We start from the raw sequence: 25928 nt of genomic DNA on the forward strand, positions 1-25928 counted from the left end.
AAATAAGACCAAAAAGATCACTTGTAGTCCCCTTACCCACTATATTTTAGTATATTCCTCTTTGTTGTCGTTTAGTCACTCAGTCGTGTCTGACTCTTTTGCGATGCCGTGTATTGTAGCCCACCAGGCTCTTCTGTCCATGGGATTCTCCAGGCAAGAATACTGTAATGTGTTGCCATTTGCTTCTCCAGGGATCTTCTTGACCCAGGGATTGAGCCCAGGTCTCCCTCATTGCAGGCAAATTCTTTATCGTCTGAGCCACCAGGAAAGCCCAGGGGAAGCCCAATATTCCTCTTAGGTTATCTTAATTATTTGTCTTCTCAGATATACATCAGGACCAAGAGAACAATAGAAATTTAGAAAATTTTCTGCATAGTTATACTTAATGATTACTTCTTTAATTTCCAGCATAGCAACAAGGCTGAGTCCACTGCTGTGAGTTTACCTTGTAACAGAAAACAGGCTAAGGATTATGTGCAAGTCCATGCTTGATAGCAGCAGACCTTTCCTTCCCACTCATGAGAGCATATTGGAATGCAGCTGAGAGTATATTTGGAAATAAGCTTAAATTCTCCCTAGAAGAAAAAATCCATAACTTTGAATTATTTTAACAATAAATAGTACCCTTGTGTTGCAGATTCACAGCTACAATGTCTTTGTATCTTATTTTGTATTGTAGTACAGAATCAAGGTTTTAAGTAATGTTCATTGCTTGTAACTAAAGTGTAGATTAGAAAGATGCCAAGAAATGTTCCCGGTCCTCTGTGTCTTGTGAAGACCCTTGAATGAGGCATTTGGGCTCAAGTTCCACTGAAGTGTTCAGTCCCTCGGAAAAGGGATTCTGGAAAGATATCATACCTTCAACCACCATTCTCAAGCCTTCCTTTCCCACCTTGCTGGGCTATGTGCTGTAAGCTCCAATCCTCAGAAAAGCATCAGTTGAATTCCCAGCCCAAGGGTCTAATTAGGACCAAAGTTAATTTCCTGGGGCTTTTTTTTCTAAATCTCCCCAGGTTTGAATAGATAAGTTAATAAATTTTGAAAAGAATAGCTGTTTAGTTTAAGCTTTTTTGGTTTTATTTGTTTTGTAGATTTTGAAGGTATGACCTTCCTTGAAACTGAGCAAGGAAAACCATTTGTGTCAGTATTCAGACATTTAAGGTTACAGTATATTATCAGTGATTTGGCCTCCGCAAGAATTATTGAACAAGATTCTCTAGTACCTTCAGGTAAGAACAGGATAAAATTGTGATTTTTAAGTAAAATCTTTCTGATTGTAATAGTAATATATATATCATAGAAAAATAATAATGAAGAAGATAGAAGTTATCCTTAATTCCAGTAAGGATTTTTATACCAAGCAGAATCATACTATGTACATAATCTTCTGTGTTCACATTATATGAGTATCTTCCCGTATCTTTAAATACTCTTCAGAACATTTAAGTGTCTGTATAGTATTCTATAATGTGGGTGTTCTTTAATTTGCTTTACCAGTACACTATTTTGAATCAGACTTTGACTTTCGAAGTGTTATTTAAAGGTCAACTTTTTTTTCTATTAATACTCCTTAAATTTGCTGTTTTCTTTTTCGTATCCTAGTCTTAAACTTTATGTCAAAGCAGATGTAATATGTTTGCTAGTTATGACTTAAAACTTGTGAAACAATTACTGTTTTAATTTTCTAAGTTAAGTGTCTAGTGCTGTGTAGGATTAAATTTAGTACTATATTCACATTTAGGAAATAGAAAGTAACATTTGAAGATTTACTTGTAAATTTTATAGATTTATCTGAAAATTATAATTTTTGACACCTTAGTTTTTTAACATAATTGTGTTTATAGATTGAAATTGTTGAAATCTGTACATTTTTTTATAAAAGTGTTCAATGGAAAACAAACTGAGAGTTAACATTTCTGGTAAAGTAATGCATTTTTTAATAAAATCACTCTAGGCAGGTTTATAGACAGTGCTTTTTTGTTAATTTTGTATAATTCATTTGTATTATATTTGTGTGGGTTGTGGGTCTGAGATTTGTTTGTTTGCTCAGTCACCGTTTCATTTGAAGATCATTTTCCCCTTTAGTATAGCAGCTTTATACTAGTTTTAGTATATATTATACACCAGACACTAGCAGTGTGTGACGTTAGATGCCAGGGCTTATATTACATACTCCCACTCTAATCATACTTCTTTTAAGGCTCTCTCTAATGAATTTTTAAAGAGTTTAAAAAATAAATTCCGTTTTAAAGTAGTTTAATTTAGGTGTGTCTGTGATGCAAGGGGATAAGCTTTATATTTTTGGATTGTAAGATGGGCATAAATATTTCTAGTCTGAAATATTTTGCTTTAATATAAAATTGAAAAGAATTTAGATCCCAAATTTCTGACCAGATTTCATCCATGATTTTTTTCTGACTTAAAATTACAATAGAGGGCACTTTTTTTCATTTTAAAATATAAATGGACAAATAGTTTTTCCTGTATATCTGAATAAATTATCATTTCAAAAGCAGGGTATAAATAAAATTAAATCCCATGCTATTTGTGAGAGGGCAAAAAGTGGCCACATAGCTCACATCTTCAAGATACCTTGGTATATGCTCTCAATAGGAATGTATCCTAGATTTGAAATAAGTGAAAATAGTTTCAATTATTTAGCTAAAATTTGCTGATCATTTTTCAGAAGTAGTGCCAAATGTGTTAACATTATTCAGAGTTATATGTTCAGTAATCTGGGAAATTTTAATATATACATTTTTTATTATCTTTAGGTCAGAATTAAATTCAAATGGAGATTAAATGAGAAAAAAATTAAAATTTTAATAGAAAGTGAAGTCGCTCAGTCGTGTCCGACTCTTTGCAACCCCACGGACTGACTGTAAACTACCAGGCTCCTCCGTCCATGGGATTTTCCAGGCAAGAATACTGGAGTGGGTTGCTATTTCCTTCTCCAGGAGATCTTCCCGACCTAGGGATTGAATCCAGGTCTCCCGCATTGTAGGCCGACACTTTACCGTCTGAACCACCTGTTAATTCCAAATTAAATCCAGACTTTGTGTAGAAACATTGTAGTATTTTAGGATTTAACTGTGTTGAGCGCAGTTGAATTCCATTATTTCATAGAATTAGATTTGTTGTGTTCAGTCGTTCAGTTGTGTCTGACTCTGTGACAACATGGACTGCAGCACACCAGAATTCCCTGTCCTTCACCATCTCCTGGAGTTTATTCAAATTCATGTCCATTGAGTTGGTGATGCTATCTAACCATCTCATCCTCTGCCACCCCCTTCTCCTTTTGCCTTCAGTCTTTCCCAGCATCAGGATCTTCCAGTGAGTAGACTCCTTGCATCAGGTTGCCAGAGTATTTTTTGCATCTTCAGCTTCAGCATCAGTCCTTCTAATGAGTATTCAGGGTTGATTTCCTATAGGGCTGACTGGTTTGATCTCCTTGCAGTCCAAGGGGCTCTCAGGAGTCTTTTCCAGTACCACAATTCGAAAGCATCAATTCTTTGGTGCTCAGCCTTTTTTGTGGTCCAGCTCTCATGAATTAGATTTACCTTGTGAAAGTGAAGCTGCTCAGTTGTGTCCAACTCTTCGAGACTCCATGGACTATATCCTACCAGGCTCCTCTGTCCATGGAATTTTCCAGGCAAGAGTACTGGAGTGGGTTGCCATTTCCTTCTCCAGGGGATCTTCCCGATGCAGGGATTGAACCCGGGTCTCCCGCATTGCAGGCAGACGCTTTACCCTCTGCGCCACGAGGGAAGCCACCTTAGGTGAGGTCATTAAGTCTGTTGTTCTATGCTCTCATTGTCATGCTTCCCTCCCCATTGATCCCTCTGACCTGTCTTGTTACCATCTCTCCCAGACCTTTCTCTTTATGTCTTCTCCTATATTCCCTCCATTTTATTTAGCTCTGTCAGAAGAGAGTATTTTCCCTCTGTGGAGGACTTTCTCTTAACACATCCTGCTAATAAAGGGTTAGGAGGCCAGATAGTCATCGGCCCAGCCACCTCAGTGCCCTTTCTAAATCCTTGTTGCGTGTGATCCAGCTCATACTCTCTTCTTTCTCTTCTGACCCCCAGTCTTTTCTTTCACATTCATTTAAGACCTGGACACTTGATTTCTCTCTGCTTCTCCACCCTTCTTCAGTAATGTAATGTGTCCATGTTATCATTACTATTTACTAGCCTCCAAGTAATTTGACCTTAACTCCTGTAACATTTATTTGCTGATCATTAAGCACTTGCTACATTTGAATCTTTCTGTAACCCAGAATTTCTCAACATCAGAAATCCAGGAGTTTGCAGGCTATAAATAACTTTCTAGATGGTTCATAGTCTCATTCTTCTTACGCTGTTATTTGATTTCCAGTCCATTTTAAACTCCATTTTCTGCTGGTCTTTCAGGCCTCCTTTTTTCTTCCTTTCAGACCTGGATTTCATGTTAGATCATCTGAACCTCTCTCTCTCACAGCTGCCTCCAACTTTCTGTCCTACTTTACAAAATTCTAAAACTAAACTAAACCTTCTTTGTTCTAATACCCTCTACTTTGTGCTGAGTACTGCTCCAGAACATTCTATAACTTTTGTATTGCTGCCACTGCAAACTCATATTTCATTGCTAAGCTTGTACCTTGCAACTCCTTGTATCACTTTTACTTGGTTACTGTTTTTAATTTGCTTCAGCAATTGTTTATCAAACCTCTGCCCCTCTGTTCAAGCTTCCTCTCCAGTCACCTCACTATCAATGGGTGCTGGTGGTTTAGTCGCTAAGTCATGTCTGACTCTTGCGATCCTGTGGACTCTAGCCTGCCAGGCTCCTCTGTCCATGGGATTCTCCAGGCAAGAATACTGGAGTGGGTTGCCATTCCCTTCTCCAAGGGATTTTGCCTACCCAGGAATCGAGCCTGTGTCTCAGATTCTTTACTGACTGAGTTACGAGGAGAACCCTTGGGAACTCTGTTGTTCTTGATATAAATTCAAGGTAATCAGGCAAAGATTTATTCAGATTTCTAGTTTAATCACCTCTCCTTCCTGTCCTGTCCCAGAGGTTGAGGTGCTCCCTTTGTATTCAGGCCAATTTCCTACTGTGTTCATAATCCTGTAATTTTATGCTATTATTTAATAATCTGTATCTTCAGCCCCTCCTGTTCTCCCTCAGCTTATAAATATGGTCAAACCTCTTATTAACAAAACAAAACAAATCCCCCCACTGCCATCTGGACCCTGAGTCCCCTTCATGGTAACTATTCCTCTGCCTTAAAATCACCTTCTTCAGAGTAGTCTATAGTTGCTGTCTCTATCTTCTTACCTTTCAGACTTTTCTTAACCCACTACAGTCTGTCTTTTGCCCCTATTATTTTACTGAAACTTTCTAGCAAAAGTTAGGATTGTCCTGTTTTTAAAATCTAGTGATCTTATGTTAGTCCTATGTTAACTTCCCTAGCATTTTATATCATGGTTTGTTAGTTTTTTCTTTCAATTCTGTACAGTACTTAGTTTAGAAATACTACATATACTCTTCTGATTCTTTCCCTGTCTCTCTGACTATTCATTTTCTTTTGTAAGCTTCTCTTACTCTGCCCACCTCTTAACCTCCTAAGGGTGCCATTGGCTCATTGATCTTTTCATTCTACATAGTGTCCCTCAATGATTTCCTTCATTCCTATGATTTATTGAAAGAATACAGTTCTGACCTCTTCCCTGAGTTTCATACTTAGATCTCCAACTGATAGCTTGCCATCTATAAATTGCTTCAGTTCATCTATTCAAAAGAATAGTTAATCTTTCCCCTCCAGTCCTAGTCCCTGCATTTTTTTTTCTTCCTATATTTGCTTATCAGTCATCAACATTAATAACTTGCCCAACCTCACAAAAATGGCAGAATCCTGGAAGTCATCCTATTCCTCCTCAAACTCTTTTCTTCCACATCCATTCACCATGTCCTGTGTATTTTTTTCTTAGATAATTCTCAAACCTTTTTTTTTTTTTTTTTACCTGCTACCACTTCCTTGTTAAGGCATCATTATCTCTTGCTGGGTTGCTCTAGTACAGAATATATCTGTGGCCCTCTTGGGCCATACGTTTTTCATCTTTTTCTCTTAGGTACTTGATAGGTAGTAGGCACTCAGTTTGTGTGAACTAAAATTGTGTCCTAAAACATACTAACTTCCATATGGCCTAGTACTGTATTTACTCTATCAAACAAGTTTAGATTCTAATTCCTAACCCAGGAACTATAAAGGGGAGAAGAAAAAGTAAATGTGTAAATTCTTTAGTGTCCCAGTAATATGCCAGTTTATGCATTTAATGTCTATTATGTAACATACTCTTTAAAATTATCAAGGTAATTGTTCCCATTTTATACATGAAGTATTACTGTCCTGTCACACAGCTAGTTAGAAGCAGAGCTCAAATGCCACACCAAGTCTTTCCTGTTCTAAAGTCCCCCACCCACCCCCCGTTGTTTTTTTAACTGCATCTTGTGTGTGTGTTAATCACTTAGCCTAAGTAAGCACGTGTTGGACTCTTTGTGACCTGTCAGGCTCTTCTGTCCATGGAATTCTGCAGGCAAGAATACTGGAGTGGGTTGCCTTTCCTTCTGCAGGAGATCTTCCTGACCCAGGGGTTGAACCCAGGTCTCCTGCATTGCAGGCACATTCTTTACCATCTGAGCTATAGTGAAGTCCCCAACTGCAACTTACTGGTTACTCAAAAGAATTCCGCTATGTTTAATCTCTTTAGAATTGCATATCCAATTGTATAAACTTAAGCAGTAATTTTGAATCACCCTTCTTTCAAGTATGTTTAATTTGGCTCTTGATAACAAAGTAGTGAAATAGATTTATTCCCTTACGGGTATCCTTGTAACTTTTTTATGTCAAGAATTACTGTTGAGGGTATAATGGGGAAACTTTTAATATTTTTGTAAGGTAGAGATGATAATGTTAAAGCATGAATTTTATGAAAATAAGTTGCTCAAAATGGAAAGATATAATACAGAAATTCATATAATTAGTTTTATTGAAAAATACTGTACTCAGTTAAATTGTCATCTTTTGGAACTAGATTTTTAGATTATTATACAAGAAGATCTTTGAGCTGAACTACTCCATTTTTATACTAATATACCTAAATGCTCTGTATAAGATATTCTTACTTATCCAGATATGAATTTTTATTATGTAGACTTTTTCCTTCACCTTCATGATCTAATTCCGATAATGTGCTTCATATAACAGTTCAACTTATAGGCTATTTTTTGCTATAAGCTTTACTGGTTGTGAGTAGATTTTTGTATGTTGTGTTTACCTGAATATCAGTTCAGTTCAGTTGCTCAGTGTGTTTGACTCTTTGCAACCCCGTGGACTGTAGCACACCAGGCTTCCTTGTCCATCACCATCTCCCAGCCTACTCAAACTCATGTCCATCACATCAGTGATACCATCCAACTATCTGATCCTCTGTCATCCCCTTCTCCTCCCACCTTCAATCTTTCCCAGCATCAGGGTCTTTTCAGATGAGTCAGTTCTTCGCATCAGGTGGCCAAAGTATTAGAGTTTCAGCTTCAGCATCAGCCCTTCCATATTCATTCAGGACTGATTGAATATTCATTCAGGACTGATTGAATATTCATTCAGGACTGATTTCCTTTAGGATGGACTAGTTGGATCTCCTTGCTGTCCACGGGACTCTCAAGAGTCTCAAGACTCTTTCTCCAACACCACAGTTCAAAAGCATCAATTCTTCTGTGCTCAGCTTTCTTTTATAGTCCAACTGTCACATCCATACATGACTACTTGAAAAACCAAAGCTTTGACTAGATGGACCTTTGTTGGAAAAGTAATGTCTCTGCTTTTTAATATGCTAAGTTGGTCATAGCTTTTCTTCCAAGGACCAAGCATCTTTTAATTTCATGGCTGCAGTCACCATCTACAGTGATTTTGGAGCCCCCAAAAATAAAGTCTGTCACAGTTTCCATTGTTTCCCCATCTATTTGCCATGAAGTGATGGGACCGGAAGCCATGATCTTAGTTTTCTGAATGTTGAGCTGTAAGCCATCTTTTTCACTCTCCTCTTTCACTTTCATCAAGAGGCTCTTTAGTTCTTCTATTTCTGCCATAAGGGTGGTGTCATCTGCATATCTGAGGTTATTGATATTTCTCCCGGCAATCTTGATTCCAGCTTGTGCTTCATCCAGCCCAGCATTTCTCATGATGTATTCTGCATATAAGTTAAATAAGCAGGGTGACAATATACAGCCTTGACGTACTCCTTTTCCTATTTGGAACCAGTCTGTTATTCCATGTCCAGTGCTAACTGTTGCTTCTTGACCTGCATACAGATTTCTCAGGAAATACCTGAATATATACTTCTTCATTTAAGCAATAAAATACTAGGCAAGCTAGGAGCGTATCTTATCTTTCTGTTTGTTTTTTAAAGTTTTGTAAATCTAAGACATTTAGATTTTCAAATAGTTTGTTTTTGGAGACCTCCTTCCCCATATCCTTTGTATAAAACAAGAGAAATTATCTAAATAAATTCATTCTGACTTATATTTTCTATTAGAAAAGTACTGTGTTTACATTTAAGACTGTTATCAATTACATCTGCAATTGCTGATTTATAGTGCTATCCAGTGCCACCTTGATGTGCCCATTTTGAGTTTGTTTTGGATTTTGGTCCAATAAAGTTTAAAATACATGGTGGAATTCATTTTCACTAAGTGGAAGTTTCTTGAAGGTACTTTTTCAGACTCTTTCCACTGAACACTAACTGCCAAAAAGGATTCTGGCAGACTCTGCCTTTTGGAGATATGTCTGCATATAATCATATTAAAAGCTCTACATAAAGGAAATTGTTTCACTTTTCATCCTATGTTTTCCAGTCTTGTTTTTTTTTAGGGATTTCTCATTATGTATCTGTTGTCTAGCACTGCATTCGAACGAGTGCTTCTCTTGACTTCTTTGAGGCTGATGGTATTGGATGAACTACCAGTGACTGAAAGATTTCTAGTTTGACTTTTTACTTTTAGATTAAGGCAAGAAAGGAGGGACAAAAATATGTACACACATTTTTAACTTGTTAAAAATGCTTTCGGGAAAATTCCATGGCACAACCAAAAGAAAATGTTTTTTAGTTTTAAAGGAGATTATTCAAAGTTGTTGAAACTAAGTTTTAAATTATTTTCATGGGATACAGCTTATATGATACTTGTGAATGTATAACCTTAACATTCCATTTTTATAAGTGAATCATGAAAAGCCATATTCTACCTCTAGATCAGTGAATTTCAAACTATAGGCATAACCTGAAGGCAGTGGCACCCCTCTTGAGTACTCTTGCCTGGAAAATTGCATGGGTGGAGGAGCCTGGCGGGCTGCGATCCATGGGGTCGCAAAGAGTCGGACACGACTGAGCGACTTCTCTTTCACTTTTCACTTTCATGCATTGGAGAAGGAAATGGAAACCCACTCCATTGTTCTTGTCTGGAGAATGCCAGGGGCATGGGAGCCTGGTGGGCTGAAGACTATGGGGTCGCACAAAGTCAGAAATGACTGAAGTGACTTAGCACTAGCAGTAGTGAGTTGAGAAATCATTTTAATGGGAAGGGATCAGCTGTTTTTAAAAAAAAAAAAATACAGTAAAACTTAAAAATCCAAATACATTGCAAGTAAGATTGAATATGTTTGTAGATATACTGAGTCACATAAGCTTTGCTGTTAGTCTTTACCTACTAAAGATGAATTGTTTGTCACCTAGATATTTAGCAGTTATTCTTTATAATAGCAAAATATTATTTTGAGGAAAGAAACACTCAAAAATATATTTATGAGGATTTTAAGAAAGGACACTAATTAGTGCAAATCATCTGGATACCTTTATTAGGTAGAGAATTATGAAGTGAAAATCCATATTTTAATTGCACTAGGGTTTTCCCCCTGCCTTTTGGTAGAGATAGACAAATCACTTAACTTAAAAATTAGAAAAACTGTCCTTTTAGTTGGGAATAAATAACAAAAAAATAAATATGGTGCTAAGCCAGTTCTACTTAGGATTTTAGTAAGTCCATGTTTTTATGTAAAATAATTAAAATCTCAGCTTCCAAAGTCTCATTTTGTAGAAAAATTAATATGCTTATTACTGAAGGAAAACATCTATTGCATTTACAGTAATTTTAATTATAATAGTTATCTAAACCTAAGGTGCCAGAATTATTTATTGAGTGTGCTTGATTCATCTAATAATTTAGAAATGGTTTACTTCTCATTATTTAGTTTCTTTTAGATAACTCAGTACACGAACATTCCATTATTCAGTTTTCTATTAAAGCTTTTGTAAACACTGAAAATACTACTTTTGGTCTGTTTCTCACATGAAAATTAGTATGAGCTATGAAAAGAAAACCATTAAATGTAAGAATATACTTTCAACTAAAGATTTAAATATATGTGATTAAAGTAGAGTCTGTCCTAAGGCGAAGGAAGATAACATTTACCATGATGAGGCCATCAGTTCAATTCAGTTCAGTCGCTCAGTTGTGTCTCACTCTTTGCAATGCCATGAATCGCAGCACGCCAGGCCTCCCTCTCCATCACCAACTCCCGGAGTTTACTCAAACTCATGTCCATCGAGTTGGTGATGCCATCCAGCCATCTCATCCTCTGTTGTCCCCTTCTCCTCCTGCCCCCAATCCCTCCCAACATCTCCTTGCAGTCCAGGGGATTCTCAAGAGTCTTCTCCAGCACCACAGTTCAAAAGCATCAATTCTTTGGCACTCAGCCTTCTTCACAGTCCAACTCTCACATTCATACATGACCACTGGGAAAACCATAGCCTTGACTAGACGGACCTTTGTTGGCAAAGTAATGTCTCTGCTTTTTAATATGCTGTCTAGGTTGGTCATAACTTTCCTTCCAGGGAGTAAGCGTCTTTTAATTTTATGGCTGCAGTCACCATATGCAATGATTTTTGAGCCCCCCAAAATAAAGTCTGACACTGTTTCCACTGTTTCCCCATCTATTTCCCATGAAGTGATGGGATTAGATGCCATGATCTTCGTTTTCTGAATGTTGAGCTTTAAGCCAACTTTTTCACTCTCCTCTTTCACTTTCATCAAGAGGCTTTTTAGTTCCTCTTCACTTTCTGCCATAAGGGTGGTGTCATCTGCATATCTGTGGTTATTGATACTTCTCCTGGCAATCTTGATTCCAGCTTGTGCTTCTTGCAGCCCAGTGTTTCTCATGATGTACTCTGCATAGAAGTTAAATAAGCAGGGTGACAATATACAGCCTTGACGTACTCCTTTTCCTATTTGGAACCAGTCTGTTGTTCCATGTCCAGTTCTAACTGTTACTTCCTGACCTGCATATAGGTTTCTCAAAAGGCAGGTCAGGTGGTCTGGCATTCCCATCTCTTGAATTTTCCACAGTTTATTGTGATCCACACAGTCAAAGGCTTTGGCATAGTCAATAAAGCAGAAATAGATGTTTTTCTGGAACTCTTGCTTTTTCCATGATCCAGCAGATGTTGGCAATTTGATCTCTGGTTCCTCTGCCTTTTCTAAAACCAGCTTGAACATCTGGAAGTTCACGGTTCATGTATTGCTGAAGCCTGGCTTGGAGAATTTTGAGCTTTACTATAGTGTGAGATGAGTACAATTTGTTGTTGCATATTTGTAAAATATAAATTACCAGCTTCACTTATTGCCATTTTAAATTTGAATTTTAAGATGATAAAAATTTTATCAGTGTCTTAAAATTTTAAATCCTTTGTTTTTCCATATTTCTCATTATATTTGTTTTTACATTTTAGAATGGCTGTCTACTGTGTATAAACAGCAGTGGCTGGCTATGCTCCGAGCAGAACAAGACAGTGAGGTGGGGTAAGTATAGTGTATCGTGTGTTGTTGAGGTCCTTTAATGGACTGGAACCTGGTGGTCTGGAGTCGACAATAAGAAAGTAAAAGAGACAGAGGCTGATATTCCTTGGTTTACACAGAAAATCGATAAAGCCCTTGACCCGGGCTTGCACTGCTTCACACAGGCACCGGACGCCCCCTTGAGGGGGTGAAAGCACAGTGCACCTTCTCGAGAGGGTCTTAGAAGCCCAGGCAAGAAAGTGAGCTCAGCAGGCTTCTGCGTGCCAAAGAATTAGCCTGAGAGAGAGAGGGAGAGAGAAAGAAACAGGGACCCAAGCTCTGATGGAGCAAAGGTGTTTTATTCAACATAGTGTAGGTATATATACTGTCTTAAGAGGTAGCTATTTTCAGCAAAGATAAAAATCAAAAGTCCAGACTTATAAATTATCATAAGGCAATCCATATCAAAGAGAGAGGGTTGTAAATAATCACTTTTACCATATGGTTCATGAAAAGGAAGAGGGTCGTAAATAGTTACTTATCAGTGTATGGAAAAACTAATGAAGGAAATGTGTGCCAGGGAGCGGTTTGCCAACTCCTCTTAATTCCTGAATATTCAGGAATTAATAAGGGACAGAGGATTCATGACAGATCCAAAACAGCACCCAGGAAGCCTCCTGTTAAATGCTTCCTGACAGTGTGTGTGTGTTTTAGTCACTCAGTCGTGTCCGCCTCCGTGTGACACTATGGACTGTAGCCTGCCAGGCTCCTCTGTCCATGAAATTCTCTGTCCAAGAATACTGGTGGTCATTCCCTTCTCCAGGGGATCTTCCCAACCCAGAGGTGGAACTCACATTGCAGGCAGATTCTTTACTGTCTGAGCCACCAGGGAAGCCCCCTTGGTACATCATAGCATTGTTTATTTAAAAAAAATTTTTTTGTACTGAATTTAGTTGATTTTATAATATTGTGTTAGTTTTAGGTGTACATCAAAAAGATTCAGTTATATATATATATTATATATATATTCAGATTATTTTCCATCATAATCTATTACAAGATGTCGAATATAGTTCCCTGGGCTCTACAGTAAATCCTTGTTGCTTACCTGTTTTATGTATAGTAGTTTGTATCTGTTAATCTCACACTCGTAATTTATCCCTACCCCCCCCCCACTTTCCCCTTTGGTAACCATAAGTTTGTTTTCTATGCCTGTGAATCTGATTCTGTTTTATAAGTAAGTTTGTTGGGTATTTTTGTATAGATTCATTTTATTATTTTTTAAATTCCACATATAAGTGATGATATATGATAATTTATCTTTGACTTACCTCACATAGTACAGTATTCTCTAGATCCATCCACGTTGCCGCAGATGGCGTTGTTTCATTCTTTTTTATGGCTGAGCAATATTCCCCTTTATAAATTTGTGTGTGTGTACACCACATCTTTCTAAGACAGTCATCTGTTGATGGGCACTTGGGTTACTTGGTTGTCTTGGCTACTGTAAATAGTGCTAGGGTGCATGTATCCGTTTGAATTAGAGTTTTCATCATTTTGGGATATATGCCTGGGAATGGCATTGCTGGATCATATGGTGTCTCTAATCTAGTTTTTTAAGGAACCTCCTCACCATTTTTTCATAGCAGCTGCATCAATTTGCATTCCCACTAACAATGTAGGAAAATTCCCTTTTCTCTATACTCTCTCCAGATTTATTATTTATAGACTTTTTGATGATGGCCATTCTAACTGGTATGAGAGTATACCTCAATGTAGTTTTGATTTGTATATCTCTAATAATTAGCGATATTGAGCGTCTTTTCACGTGCTCATTGGCCATCTGTATTTCTTCCTTAGAGAATTGTCTGTTTAGGTCTTCTGCCCACTTTTTGATTGGGTTGTTCATTTTCTTTTTGAGTTGTATGAGCTGTTTTTATGTATTGGATATTAACATTCCTTGAAAGTCACATCATTTGAAAGTATTTTTTCCCATTCAGTCAGTTGTCTTTTCATTTTGTTTATGGTTTCCTTTGTTGTGCAAAAGCTTTTGACTTTGATTAGGTCCCATTTGTTCATTTTTGCTTTCGTTTCTTTTGCCATGGGAGACTGATCAAAAAATATTGCTTGGGTTATATCTGAGAATGTTTTCCCTGTTCTTCTCTAGGAGTTTTATGCTATCATGTCTTTATACTTAAGTATATAAATTATTATTTTTTTTGGTATATAGTGTGAGGGAGTGTTCATATTTCATTGATTTACATGTAACTGTCCAGCTTTCCCAACACCACTTGTTGAAGAGACTATCTTTTCCCCTTTGTATATTATTGCCTCCATTATTGTAGATTAGTTGATGATAGGTGTGTGGATTTTGCTATGAATTTTTAAATGGACTCATTATGTTGAAAAAACAGTAACAGTATTAAAATCAAGAGCTGTTAGAGAAAAGATCATGTAATCAACTTTTATTCTTATATTTCTTTAACTGTCAGTATTATAAATATTTATCTTTCTGGTCAATTAGTATAATGGAGTATTTGCATTGTCATTTATTAGTAAAATTGAATAATTTATGTGCTTTGTCTCAGTGTTATGGTTTTCTTTTAACCGAATTGAAATGTTACTTGGAATAATGCTTTCATAAAGCATGATCTTCATATATACGTATAGGTAAAGCTGATTTTCTTATTTGTGGTAATATTGTCAAATTTTCACTAATGTGATAGGTTTTTTGAAGTCTTGACTATAGGGTGAATTAACTTATTTAGATATAGGTGCCTTCATCAAAAGCACATGACCTCTCTACAAAATATTTCTGTACTGTCTTCATTTTAAGAGGAAGCAAATTATCTGTTCTTTCAGTGTGTAGTGCTCTGCAGTTCACAGAAGTGCTTCCACATTTCTTGTTTGACGTTACACTAGCTCCTTGGTATAGGCAGTATGAAGAAACCATCCACCTGTAAGTTTATAGAAGGGCTTTACATTTAATTTTTTTCTTGCCCCCGTCTCTTTTATTTTTATATACCAGAAAACTTACTAAAATAATAGCCTGGTGTGTTTATATCTAAACAGTGAGTATGTGAAAGGGTTCTATAAACTCATGATAATGATTACAAGGTTGTTATCCAGGGTTCTTAGTTTCTTTTTACTTATAATTTATATCTCATCTTCTCCCAGATATATTCACAGCATACTTATTTTGAAGAAATATAGTAAGATAGTTGAAATAGGAATAAGAAAAATCTCTCCCAAAAATGAAAGTAAATTATTTATTGGAATTCGGATGTGAAGAATTTTGTAATGTATGAAATATTTTATAAACCATCCTACCTACTTCTTTTGTATCTTCAGTTTTTATATGACGGATGTTCTTTTTTTGTTTGTTTCAAGATTTTTCTCACGTATACCCCTTTTTGAGTTTATAATATAGAGTCTTGCCTAAGAGTCTGAGCTAGAATAAGTGGCTTTCTTGCCCTCAGAAGCATATGGCTGTATCGCCGCTAAGGAAGCACTCTGTTCCACACATGCTGAGCATCTTGCTACCGCAGGGCCAGTGAAATGAGAAAGACAGTGTACTCCCTGGACTCTAGGTTATAATCTAGTAAAGTCTCCCTCCAGGGCTCTTCTCTTCCAAACTCTTTTCCACATTGCCAACAGGATTATCTTCCTACGTAAAAATATAATTTCACTTCCCTGCTTAAATAGGACCAGGGACATTTGAGGTTAGTTAGGGATGATTGCTTCATGTGTGATAAATCTGTGTCAGTATTTTTTGAAAGTTCTTATCTTTAAGAAGTACATACTGAACTATTTACAGATTAAAGGATATGGTGTCTGGAGGATCAGCCTCAGAAATAGTCAGTTGGGAGGAGTGTGGGGAGAAGTGGGTTGAAAGTAAAACTAAAACAAAATTACTGAACCTAGATGGTAAAAAAAAAAATTTTTTTTTGGCTCATTATGCTGTTTACTTTTACAGGTTTTAAATTTTTCATAAAAAAAATTTTAAGTAACAAAAAAAATACATGGGAACTCTCATCTTAAAACTCATATTAGTGTAGCAGGGGCGGCCCTTCAGCAGTCTGTCCCAAATGCCTTTTGCTTCGTCTCTCATGCTCATTTCAGGTTCTGCCTGCACTACATTCTTCAGACATTTGGTATCCTTTCATGCTCTGGTCCTTTTCTACCTACTGTTCTTCTGCCTGGAATGGCCTTCTTCTGCGTAGAGGTCATCCCTGACCTCTACCTCAAGAAACTCCCTCTCAGGCACAAATAATACTTCCTTCATGATGATCCCACTCTAACCCCAGGCAATAAGCCTGTGCCTTCTTCATGCTCTTAACATTAGTTCTCTCCACATTATTATATTATTACTTAAGTCTAGCTTCCTACTAGACTGGGCTCTTAGATGTCAAGGTCATGTTTTATCTACATTTAATTAATTTTTATTTGTTGTATTTGTTTCAGTATATTTATGAGATGATGATAGCCCCAGTATCTTGGTACTTACTAAATGCTATATATGAATGAATGTATTATATTACTTTTATCATTTGGAATTCTAAGCTAGTAATATCATTTTATTATTTCATACTGAAATAACACTGTTTCTCTTAGTTGATTATGGTTTTTAAAGGGCCAAGTAAAGATTAACTGATAAAGTTCTATAGCAGTTTTCTGTTAAATGCTGGACTTGGTTTTTCTACTCTTAAAAAATGGGTTGTGTGTGAAACAATAATAATAGGTGATACCAAGTTGCATCTTATATATTTTATTTATTAGTTAGTTGCATCTTAACTATTTTATATAAAATAGTTATATTTTATTTAATATCTTATTTAATAGTTAGACTTTAATAGTTTTCTTTCTTAGTAAGCAGAATTTCTCATAGATTTCCCCCACCTCTTCTCTGGTTTTACTTTGCTCTTGTAAAAGTGTTCTAGAAGTCAAGGCAATAAGTAAAACACTAAAGATTAAAAGTTTTTTATTTAGCAAAAGTAACGGGCTAGATTTAATCCCTGCATTTTAATCTTCATCTATACGACAAAATTTTGAATCTAGTAGCAATTTTTTCCTGTTGATTTGAACTCACAATTATTTTTCAATTAATTAGTTGCTTATTTTCTATGAGATTTCATGTTTTATGTATATTTCTAGGCCTCAAGAAATTAATAAAGAAGAACTAGAGGGAAATAGCATGAGGTGTGGTAGAAAGCTTGCCAAAGATGGTGAAGTAAGTATGGGTTGTAACTCAATTGTATAGTCTTATACAAATTGTTATACTGTTAGTGCAAAATATGCTTTCAGTAACAGTCATGATACATGTTACAACTCAGAAGAGCATTTTTGTGTGTTTTAGTTTCTGTAGCATGATCTCCTGGGCAAGGAGTTACATGCTCAGTGGTGACTGATTTGTCAGCCTTTCATGAGACTGTTGAACCTCTGGAGTCTAGATAAGAGTTATGAGAAGATCCCTCAGTAATCCAGAAATTAAGATAAATAAGTTTATCCTATTAATATCTTAATATCTTTAATGAAAGCTGTTACATAGTCTTAAGAGTGATTCTGTTTAGTTACAAGCCTAGATGAAAGACATTCAGACCTTTTGATTTGATTGTCATCCACATTAAGAATTGTTTTTCATTACCACCCAGTACAAATGCTTATAAGGGAAATAAAAGTATCACAAAACGGTGCTTACAGCTGCTGTGTCCCAAACTTTGTTTCTACTTAATTTATTTTTAAAAACAGTGTGACTCATTTAAGGTGATTTTACCAGCCATTAAGGAGACATGAACTACATTTTTTAAAAACTCTATCCTAATTGTAATTTTTATCTTTAAAAAAAAAAATCAGCTAATTGTAATTTTTATCTTAAAAAAAATCAGCCTAATTTTTTTGTTTGTTTTTCTTTTTTATTATTATTTTTTAAACTTTTTATGTCTATGTGTTCCCCATCCTGAACCCCCCGCCCCCTTCCCATCCCTCAGGGTCATCCCAGTGCACCAGCCCTGAGCACCCTGTCTCATACATCAAACCTGGACTGGCGATCTATATTATATGTGAAACAGATTGCCAGCCTAATTTAGATAACCATTTGGTTGTTTTTCTCCCAGATTTCCCCTCATTTTAACTTTTAAGTTTTGAAAGATTTATTATTTTATGTTTGTGTTAACAGTTGTGATAAATGATCAAAATATGAATGAGAAATAGCGTCGTCTTTATTCCTTAGTCATTCTAGTTGCCGCTCCCGGACCTTGTTCCACCCTCGTCATAATTGAATGATAGCTCCTTTGACAAGCATACTTCTTCACCACTCACTCCTCTGACTATGGCCATCACTCCCTGGGCTCACTGGTTTGCTTTCTCCCTACTCTTCTTAGCAGTCTCAGTGGTTTTAGTATCTTTCCCTGAACCTTCCTTCCCTCCATGATCTTGTGCTCCACTCTATCTCAGGTACCCATTTCCTGTAAGCATATCCTCCGTTTTTGTATGCCTGATTCATACACCCCCTTCAAAATCTCCACTTTAAGCACACCATTTGCAGAATGTATCTTTGTGGCACTCTCCCTCTAGTATTTGACCTCCCAACATCTTTCTAACCCCACTGGAATGTACATTACATTGTTCTTACTTTTTCCCATTACCTTCTCACCACATCCCTACTTCTTTCTTTACTTGACTTAAATTTTGTTATGTCTTGAAATTGGTCCCTAGCTTATACTCTTAATTTCTCTTTCCCCTTTTTCACTCTGTCAAATTCACCTGGCTAGTCCTCAGTTCGTGTTAAATCCCTCCTTTCCATACCCTCCATGCCAATTATTGTTGTTTAGTCGCTAAGTCACGTCTGACTCATTTGAGACCCTATGGACTATAGGCCGCTAAGTTTTTTCTGTCCATGGGATTTCCCAGGCAAGAATATTGGAGTGGTGGATTCTTCCCGCTGAGCTCCCAGGGAAACCCCTGCTTTCCATGCCTGCTTCCATACAAATGAATTCAACTAAGGAAAAATACCAAATATGCCCCAGCAGATTTTGTTTGTAAATGTCAACTTCAAGCAGATCTTTAATGCTGTGTGATCCTTGCGTCTCCCTAGTGAACTTATCCTCCCACACTTGGAGTCTCTCATACCTTCTCAAGGGCAGTGCTCCCAGGCTTACTCTTATCCAGTGGCATTCCTTCCTCCTTTATTCAGAAAATAAAGGCAGTCAGAAGAGAATCTGCATCCTCTGCCAACAGTACTACCAGGCCACCTGCATCTCAGCCGTGTGTTGTACTTGCATCAGAGTGGACGAGCTGTTTCCGTCCTAGTCCATCCCCTCCTCCCGTAACGACCCCTTCTCGTCTCACATATTCAGAAGGTTTGTTCACACAGTCATCACCTCCCTGTCCTGCGTCATCAGTTTTCTCTTCTGCATCATTCTGATGTAGCTTATAACATGCAACAGCATCGTCCATCTTAAACCATTCCCTGACCCGCATTCCACTCTAGCTCCCACTCCATTTCCCTGTACCATTTTTAAGGAAAACTCATCGAAAAAAGTTGCCTGTCTCCATTCCAATTCATTTACTCCAATAAACTCAAGTGAAACTGCCGTGCCACTATCACCACTGATCCTGCATTACCAAATCAAGTAGTTTTTAGTCTTCTGAAAGTTCTTGGCAGTGTGACCCATCTGCTCACTCACTCCTTGGACATTTTCTCTGTGACTTCCAGGAGAGCACACTGTGCTAGTTTTCTTTCTACTTAATTGGCTGCTTCCTCTAAGTCTTTGCTAGATCCTTCTCTTTCTCAACACATATTGATATGACTGGAGGATCAGTTCTTGGACTTCTTTCTTGTCTTTGCTCTTTCACTGGCTCCTAAGTGATCTCTAGTCCTATGGCTTAACACCAATTTCTAACTCCTGTATCCAGTTTCTCATGTGACATCTTTCTTAGAATCCTAATAGCATCTCAAATAGAATAGGCCCAGCTAAACTCTGATTTTCATTCCCAGACGACTCCTTCCCAAGTATTCTCCAACCCATAAATAGCCCCTTTGTTCGTTCATTGTATAAGCTCGAAACTTTGGATTCTTCTTTCTTTCGTTCCACACCTGTTGTCTGTAAGAAGTTCCTTTAAATATATAGGTTCAAAATATACTTGCCCTGTCTTCTGCTGTGACCCAAATCCAAGTCACCATTACCCCTTGCTTGGACTGTATTGTAGCTTCATAACTGCTCTCCCTGTTTTTACTCTTGTACATTCTGTTTTCCACACAACAGCCAAAATCATCTTTTTAAGATGCAAGTTAGATCATGTTACCTCCTTCTCTAAAATTTTCCATTAGACTTTTATCGCACTTAGAAGAAATCCAAACTCTTCTCTACTGTGGACACTGGGGCCTGTTACAACCTCACCAGAGCCATGACAGGCTCAGAGAGGTACACTAGGCCAAAAATAATCCCTGAGTCATGCTTCTGGGGCTTCAGAGAGAAGATAACTCTGGCCAATCAGAGGGATGATAAGTGGCCAATCAGTAAATACCAGGAAACCCCTGCAGCCAATCAACCCTTGCCAACTCCCTGTCTTTGTTCTAAACTTATAAATACTGCTGAAAATCTGGGCTCCGGGCTCTTGTTCTACTCCACTGTGTTGGATGTGACAGGAGCCCTTTGCGTTGCTGTGGATGTCTTATTCTCTCAGTTTTGGGGACTCAGACTCTGGGTAAAACAGGGCCTATATTCTCTGGCCTCTGACTGGCTCTCTGAACTCATCTCCAGCTTCTGTCCCCCTTAGTTACTACCCTAGCCACATAGCCCTTTTTGCTGTTCTTCAGATATGCCAAGCATGTTTTTTCCTCCAGAGCTTTGGACTCATTCCCTTTGTCTAAGTCATTTTTTCCCAGATAGCTAACTGGTCCGCTCCTTAGTTGACTCAGGGCTCTAGTCATGTAGCATCTCCTTAGACATTCCCTGACCACCTGCCTGAACCCGTGGGCTCCCCAGCTGCCAGCCCCCATCCTCTGCCCTGTCACGCTCTCCTGGAACTGCATTCTGTCCTCCTCCACTCAAACATACATGTATTAAAATATACATTTACTAGGGCTGAAACTTATTTACTGCCATTTCTTCAATGCCTAGAGCAGTACCTGGCACAAAATACATGCTCAATAAATAATGAACTATTGATTTAATGTTGTAATTCATAGTGTCAACCAGGCACTCAAAGCCCTAACTTCAGCTTCATTGTAGCATGCCACTTGACTTAATAGTGTCTTGTTAACCATTAGTTGATCGAATAAACTTGTGAGCCTCATGATGGCTTTATTTATTTATTTTTTGGCTACACTGGGGTCTTTGTTGTTGCTCTGTGGGCTTTCTCTCTGGTTGTGGTGCATGGGCTTCTCATTGCAGTGGCTTCTCTCGTTGCGGAGCACAGGCTCTAAGGGCGCATGGACTGCGTGGTTACAGTTCCCGGGTTCTAGTGCACAGGCTTAGTAGTTGTGGTGCACAAGCTTAGTTGCTCCACAGCACATGGGATCTTCCTGGGTCAGGGATCTAAACCTGTGCCTCCTGCATCGGCAGGCAGATTCTTTACCACTGAGCCACCAGGGAAGTCCCTCATGATGGTATTTAAAATAACTCAGTTGGTGATTCTGTTGGTTAGTTTAGAGTATTTTTTAAATTTAAACTTTTTTTTAAAAAGCAGTGTTCATTCATTTCTCCAACTCCCTACCCCTTGCCTCTGGCAACTGCTAAGCTGCCCTCTGTAACTGTGAGCTTAGAGTCTTTAATACATGTATATATTTTAGATTTTTACATGTGAGAGAGATCACACAAGGTATCACTTAAGGTATTTCAGAGTATTTTTAAAGCAGGAGAAATTTTAATGGATTCTTACTACCTTTATCTAGACTCCTAGTTTCCTAACCTATATACCTCCTTAGAATTGTAGTAAAAAGCCATATTAGTTGGGATAAAATTACAGTGTGGAGAGTTGATGAAATAGGTCATAAAGAGACAATATTAAGAAAGTACCTTAAGGAATAATGACCATAAAGGCTGCTTTTGCTGGCTTTGATGTATACCATGTCTGTGTAGGAAACCTTTTATATATCTCACAGATATATTCTGTGTGGTAAGTCTTAAGGCACTGACAAAATTAGGAAACCATGATACAGGAATATTTGAAATGAATGAGAAAAAGAAAAGACATTTTGATCTTTTAATTTTTGACTTGCTAATATGATAAACTGAAGTAAATCTTTCTCCTTTTTATTTCAGTACTGCTGGCGGTGGACAGGTTTTAACTTCGGCTTTGACCTGCTTGTAACTTACACCAATCGATACATCATTTTCAAACGCAATACACTGAATCAGCCATGTAGTGGATCTGTCAGTTTACAGCCTCGAAGGAGCATAGCATTTAGGTAGGATGAAGTTTTCCCACCCCACTCTTCCTCACTCCAGAAGAACTATAAAAATGAAATAAAACCATAATTTATACCAACAGTGGTAGAACTTTGGTAAGATACAATATACAATGAAATGGGAAGGAAATGATAAGGCTCCATTCCTATAAAGTATATTAATAATCAAAAGTATAAAAAAAAGTATAAAACCTAGATCTAATATATCAGGAAGAAAGAATGTGCTAAAATATAAATGGTATAGGGTTGATACTGGGCTTAAAGCTGTTGCCTTGCTGCTAATCCTAAAAGGTCCAAACTGGAAGTATAACAAGGTACTTTTATAGGAAAACATGTCTCATATTATCCTTAACTTTCTATAGGATTTCAGATGTCCAACTTTCCCTAATAGTTGAGCTGGCAATATTTTTCAGGAGAGGATGCTGACAAATTGGAAAATAGCTTATTGAACAGATTATTTAAAAGTCCTGGATTCATGTTTACCTTGTGTGTGTGTATGCGCAGACATGTCCAACTCTTTGTGGCCCTGCAGATTGTAGCCGGCAAGGCTCCTCTGTCTGTGGAATTTTCCAGGCAAGAATACTGGAGTGGGAAGATAGGTGATTTTCCTGTGCCAAGGATCAAACTCTTACCTCCTACATTGGCAGGCAGATTCTTTACCACTGTGCTACCTGGGAAGTCATATTTAAGTTACACCATGCACAAAAATTAACTCAAAATGAATCAAAGACCTAACCATATCAGCCAAAACAATAAAATAACTCTTGGAAGAAAACAGGAAGCAAGCTTTTTGATACTAAATTTGACAGTGATTTCTTCAATATGATACCAAAACACAGGCAACAATAACAACCAAAAAAATGTTGAACTTACCAGTATTAAATCACGTGTCAAAGGACACTTAACAAAATGAAAAGGTAACCCATGGAATAGGAAAAAAGTATTTGCTAACCATATATCCGATGAATTAATATCCAGAATACATAGAGAACATCTAAATTCCACAACAGCAACAACAACAAAACTGATTAAAAAATGGGAAAAGAGCTTAAATAAATATTTCTCCAAAGAAAGTGTACAAATGACCAATAAGCACATGAAAAGATGCTCAGCATCACTAATCACTAGGAAAATGCAGATCAAAACCACAGTGAGACATCACCTCACACCTGTTAGGATGGCTAATATGAAAAACAAAAGTGTTTGTGAAGATGTGGAGAAATTTAAGAATGTTAAAGTGGTGCAAACTCTGTGGAAAATGGTATGGCATTTCCTCAAAAAATTAAACAGAATTACCATATTACCCAGTGATTCCTCTTCTGGTTGTTTACCCCCAGAGAATTGAAACCAAGGACTTAAACATATTTGTATACATAGCAACATTATTCACAATAGTCAAAAGATGAATGCAACCCAAATGTCAACAGATGGACAGATAAAACATGGCATTTACCTAAAACAATATTATTCAGCCTTAAAGTGGAGGGGAATTTTGACATGTGCTGTAACATGAACCTTGAAGACACTATGCTAAGTGAAATAAGCCAGTTACAAAAGTTCATATGCTGTATGATTCCACTTGCATGACGTACATAGAGTAGACGAGTTTATAGAGACAGAAAATTTCTACCTCGGGCTGAGGTAGAAATGGGGAATTCATGTAACTGGGTACACAGTTTCATTTGGGGAAGAAGTAAAGATTCTGGCTGGATGGTGGTATTGACTACAACAGAACAGTGTAAAATGTCTTCATTGTCAAGAACTATACACTTAAACTTGGTTAAAATGGTAAGTTTTATGTATATTTTATCACAATAAAAAGGCATAACTTATAAATTATTTTTATATCCCAGATATATATAATAGCACAAGCTTAAAAATATAAATGGAATCAGTTTATAGTTTGAAAAAACTTTGCAAAGTATTATCAAATAAAAGACTTCTAGAGAATAAGTAAATAAAAATTTTAAAATTAATATGGAAGAAAAAAGTAGAAATTAAGGTAGGGCTTATTTAATCTGCACTTTAAAAAATCATTATTTTTGTGCTTGTGTGTGTATTCTAGATTACGTTTGGCCTCTTTTGATAGCAGTGGAAAACTAATATGCAGTAGAACAACTGGCTATCAGATACTTACACTTGAAAAGGACCAGGTATGTCTCATTACTTTTCTGTTAATATTTTATTGTAGTATTTGTCTTTTGACTCCTTTTTGAAAATTCGTAAGATTTTAATATTTGACTTAAAAAGTGGTTTGAGAGTTTTTTGAAGGTAAAGATGGAAGTGCCATGTTTCCTCATTCAAAGTTTACTCCATTCTAGCAGAAGTGTCACTAAGACAAAAAAGAAAGTAACACAGTTTGATTGGAGGGGCAGGGAAAAGTTGACAGTATGGAAATAATTATTTATCCTGAACATGATCTTCAAAAAGTTATGACTCTTGTTTTCTCCATTGTGTTCATTATTGCATTTATTTATACATTAATAAGAGAGACCTTAAAAACAATCTGCTAAGTTTCCATAGATCCTGGATATTAAGAGAACCTAATCTGCTAGCACAGTGGGTTTCTAAAATGACAGACATCTACAGTGTTCCTAAAATTATCTATGAGACCGTTTGTTTCTTCATAAATCACATGCATGTATAAGTTTCAAAATGTCATGATGCCAAAGGAAACCAGTTTCAAAAAATAAAATGAGACCTGTATAAAAATCAGGAAGTTTCTTTCTAGTAAAGCTAACCATCATTTCAAAGGACATACTGTGTTTATAAAGGGTTTGGAGCATATAGTTTACATAAATTACTAGAAGTTAGAAGTTTTGAAAGACAAAAATTGAAAATAAAAAGCAAAACACACACACAAAGAAGTTAGCAGTTTTTCTTAGACTGAAGAGCCTATCATAGAATATCAGAATTTAGCACTGCATGGAGCAGCCTTGCGAGTGATAGTTCTGACCTCCCTGCCTTGTATGAGAATTTCTTTAACAGCATTCTTATGGAGGGTCTTCAACCACTGTTGGAACTCTTAGGGATGAAAAGCTGACTCTGTCATGTGAGGTAGTAAATGACAAGGTAGATACATAATAAGTTCAAATCTGCCTCCACTAAAATTCTCTACTGGTCTCTCTCACACCCTCTGGAGCTTCATGAACATTGTCTATCTTTACCTTCAACTTAGAACTTCCTTAAAAAAACACTGTCATGGCCCAAAGCAGCCAGGGACTTAATGAAAAATCACCAGGCCAAGATAGCTGTATTCCTAGCATTCCTTGATTTGTTCATTCAACAAACATTTGTGTCCCTGATACATGCTAGGTTTTAAGCTAGGACTGGAGGAAATGAAGAGAAGCTTATGTTAGAAAGCTGAGTAGCACAAGAGAGATGGGCTCAAAGACTGTAACACTGAGGGAGTTATCTCGAACCTTTAGATATCTCGAACCTTTGGGTGTTGGGGAGTGGTGAGGGACAGCTCAGGAAAGCCTCTTCTGGACAAGTTGAAAAGTAAATGGACACCTGAACCAGTCCTCAGATGGAGCCCAGGGAGCATATGGGTCCTTCAAGGAACTGAGAGGTTTGAAAGAGAATGAGATCAGAAGGAGTAGAGCAGGGCATGATGGGCTATGGATTGAGTTTGGACTTTTTCCGAGATCTG

General features: G+C 37.1%; 1 protein-coding gene across 1 annotated transcript in view; it reads left to right on the forward strand.

Moving 5' to 3' along the window:
• The window catches only part of GMCL1 (germ cell-less 1, spermatogenesis associated), a 52973-nt gene that overhangs the window by 20273 nt on the left and 6772 nt on the right, over nt 1–25928 (forward strand). The window contains exons 9-13 of the mRNA XM_040224081.1: nt 1092–1229; nt 11820–11889; nt 17020–17095; nt 22131–22276; nt 24342–24429. Of these exons, the coding sequence (XP_040080015.1) occupies nt 1092–1229; nt 11820–11889; nt 17020–17095; nt 22131–22276; nt 24342–24429 (518 nt within the window). The remainder of the gene's footprint in view (nt 1–1091; nt 1230–11819; nt 11890–17019; nt 17096–22130; nt 22277–24341; nt 24430–25928) is intronic.

The sequence above is a fragment of the Oryx dammah genome, unplaced genomic scaffold (genome assembly GCF_014754425.2).
Source record: "Oryx dammah isolate SB20612 unplaced genomic scaffold, SCBI_Odam_1.1 HiC_scaffold_25, whole genome shotgun sequence".
NCBI classification, from domain to species: domain Eukaryota; kingdom Metazoa; phylum Chordata; class Mammalia; order Artiodactyla; family Bovidae; genus Oryx; species Oryx dammah.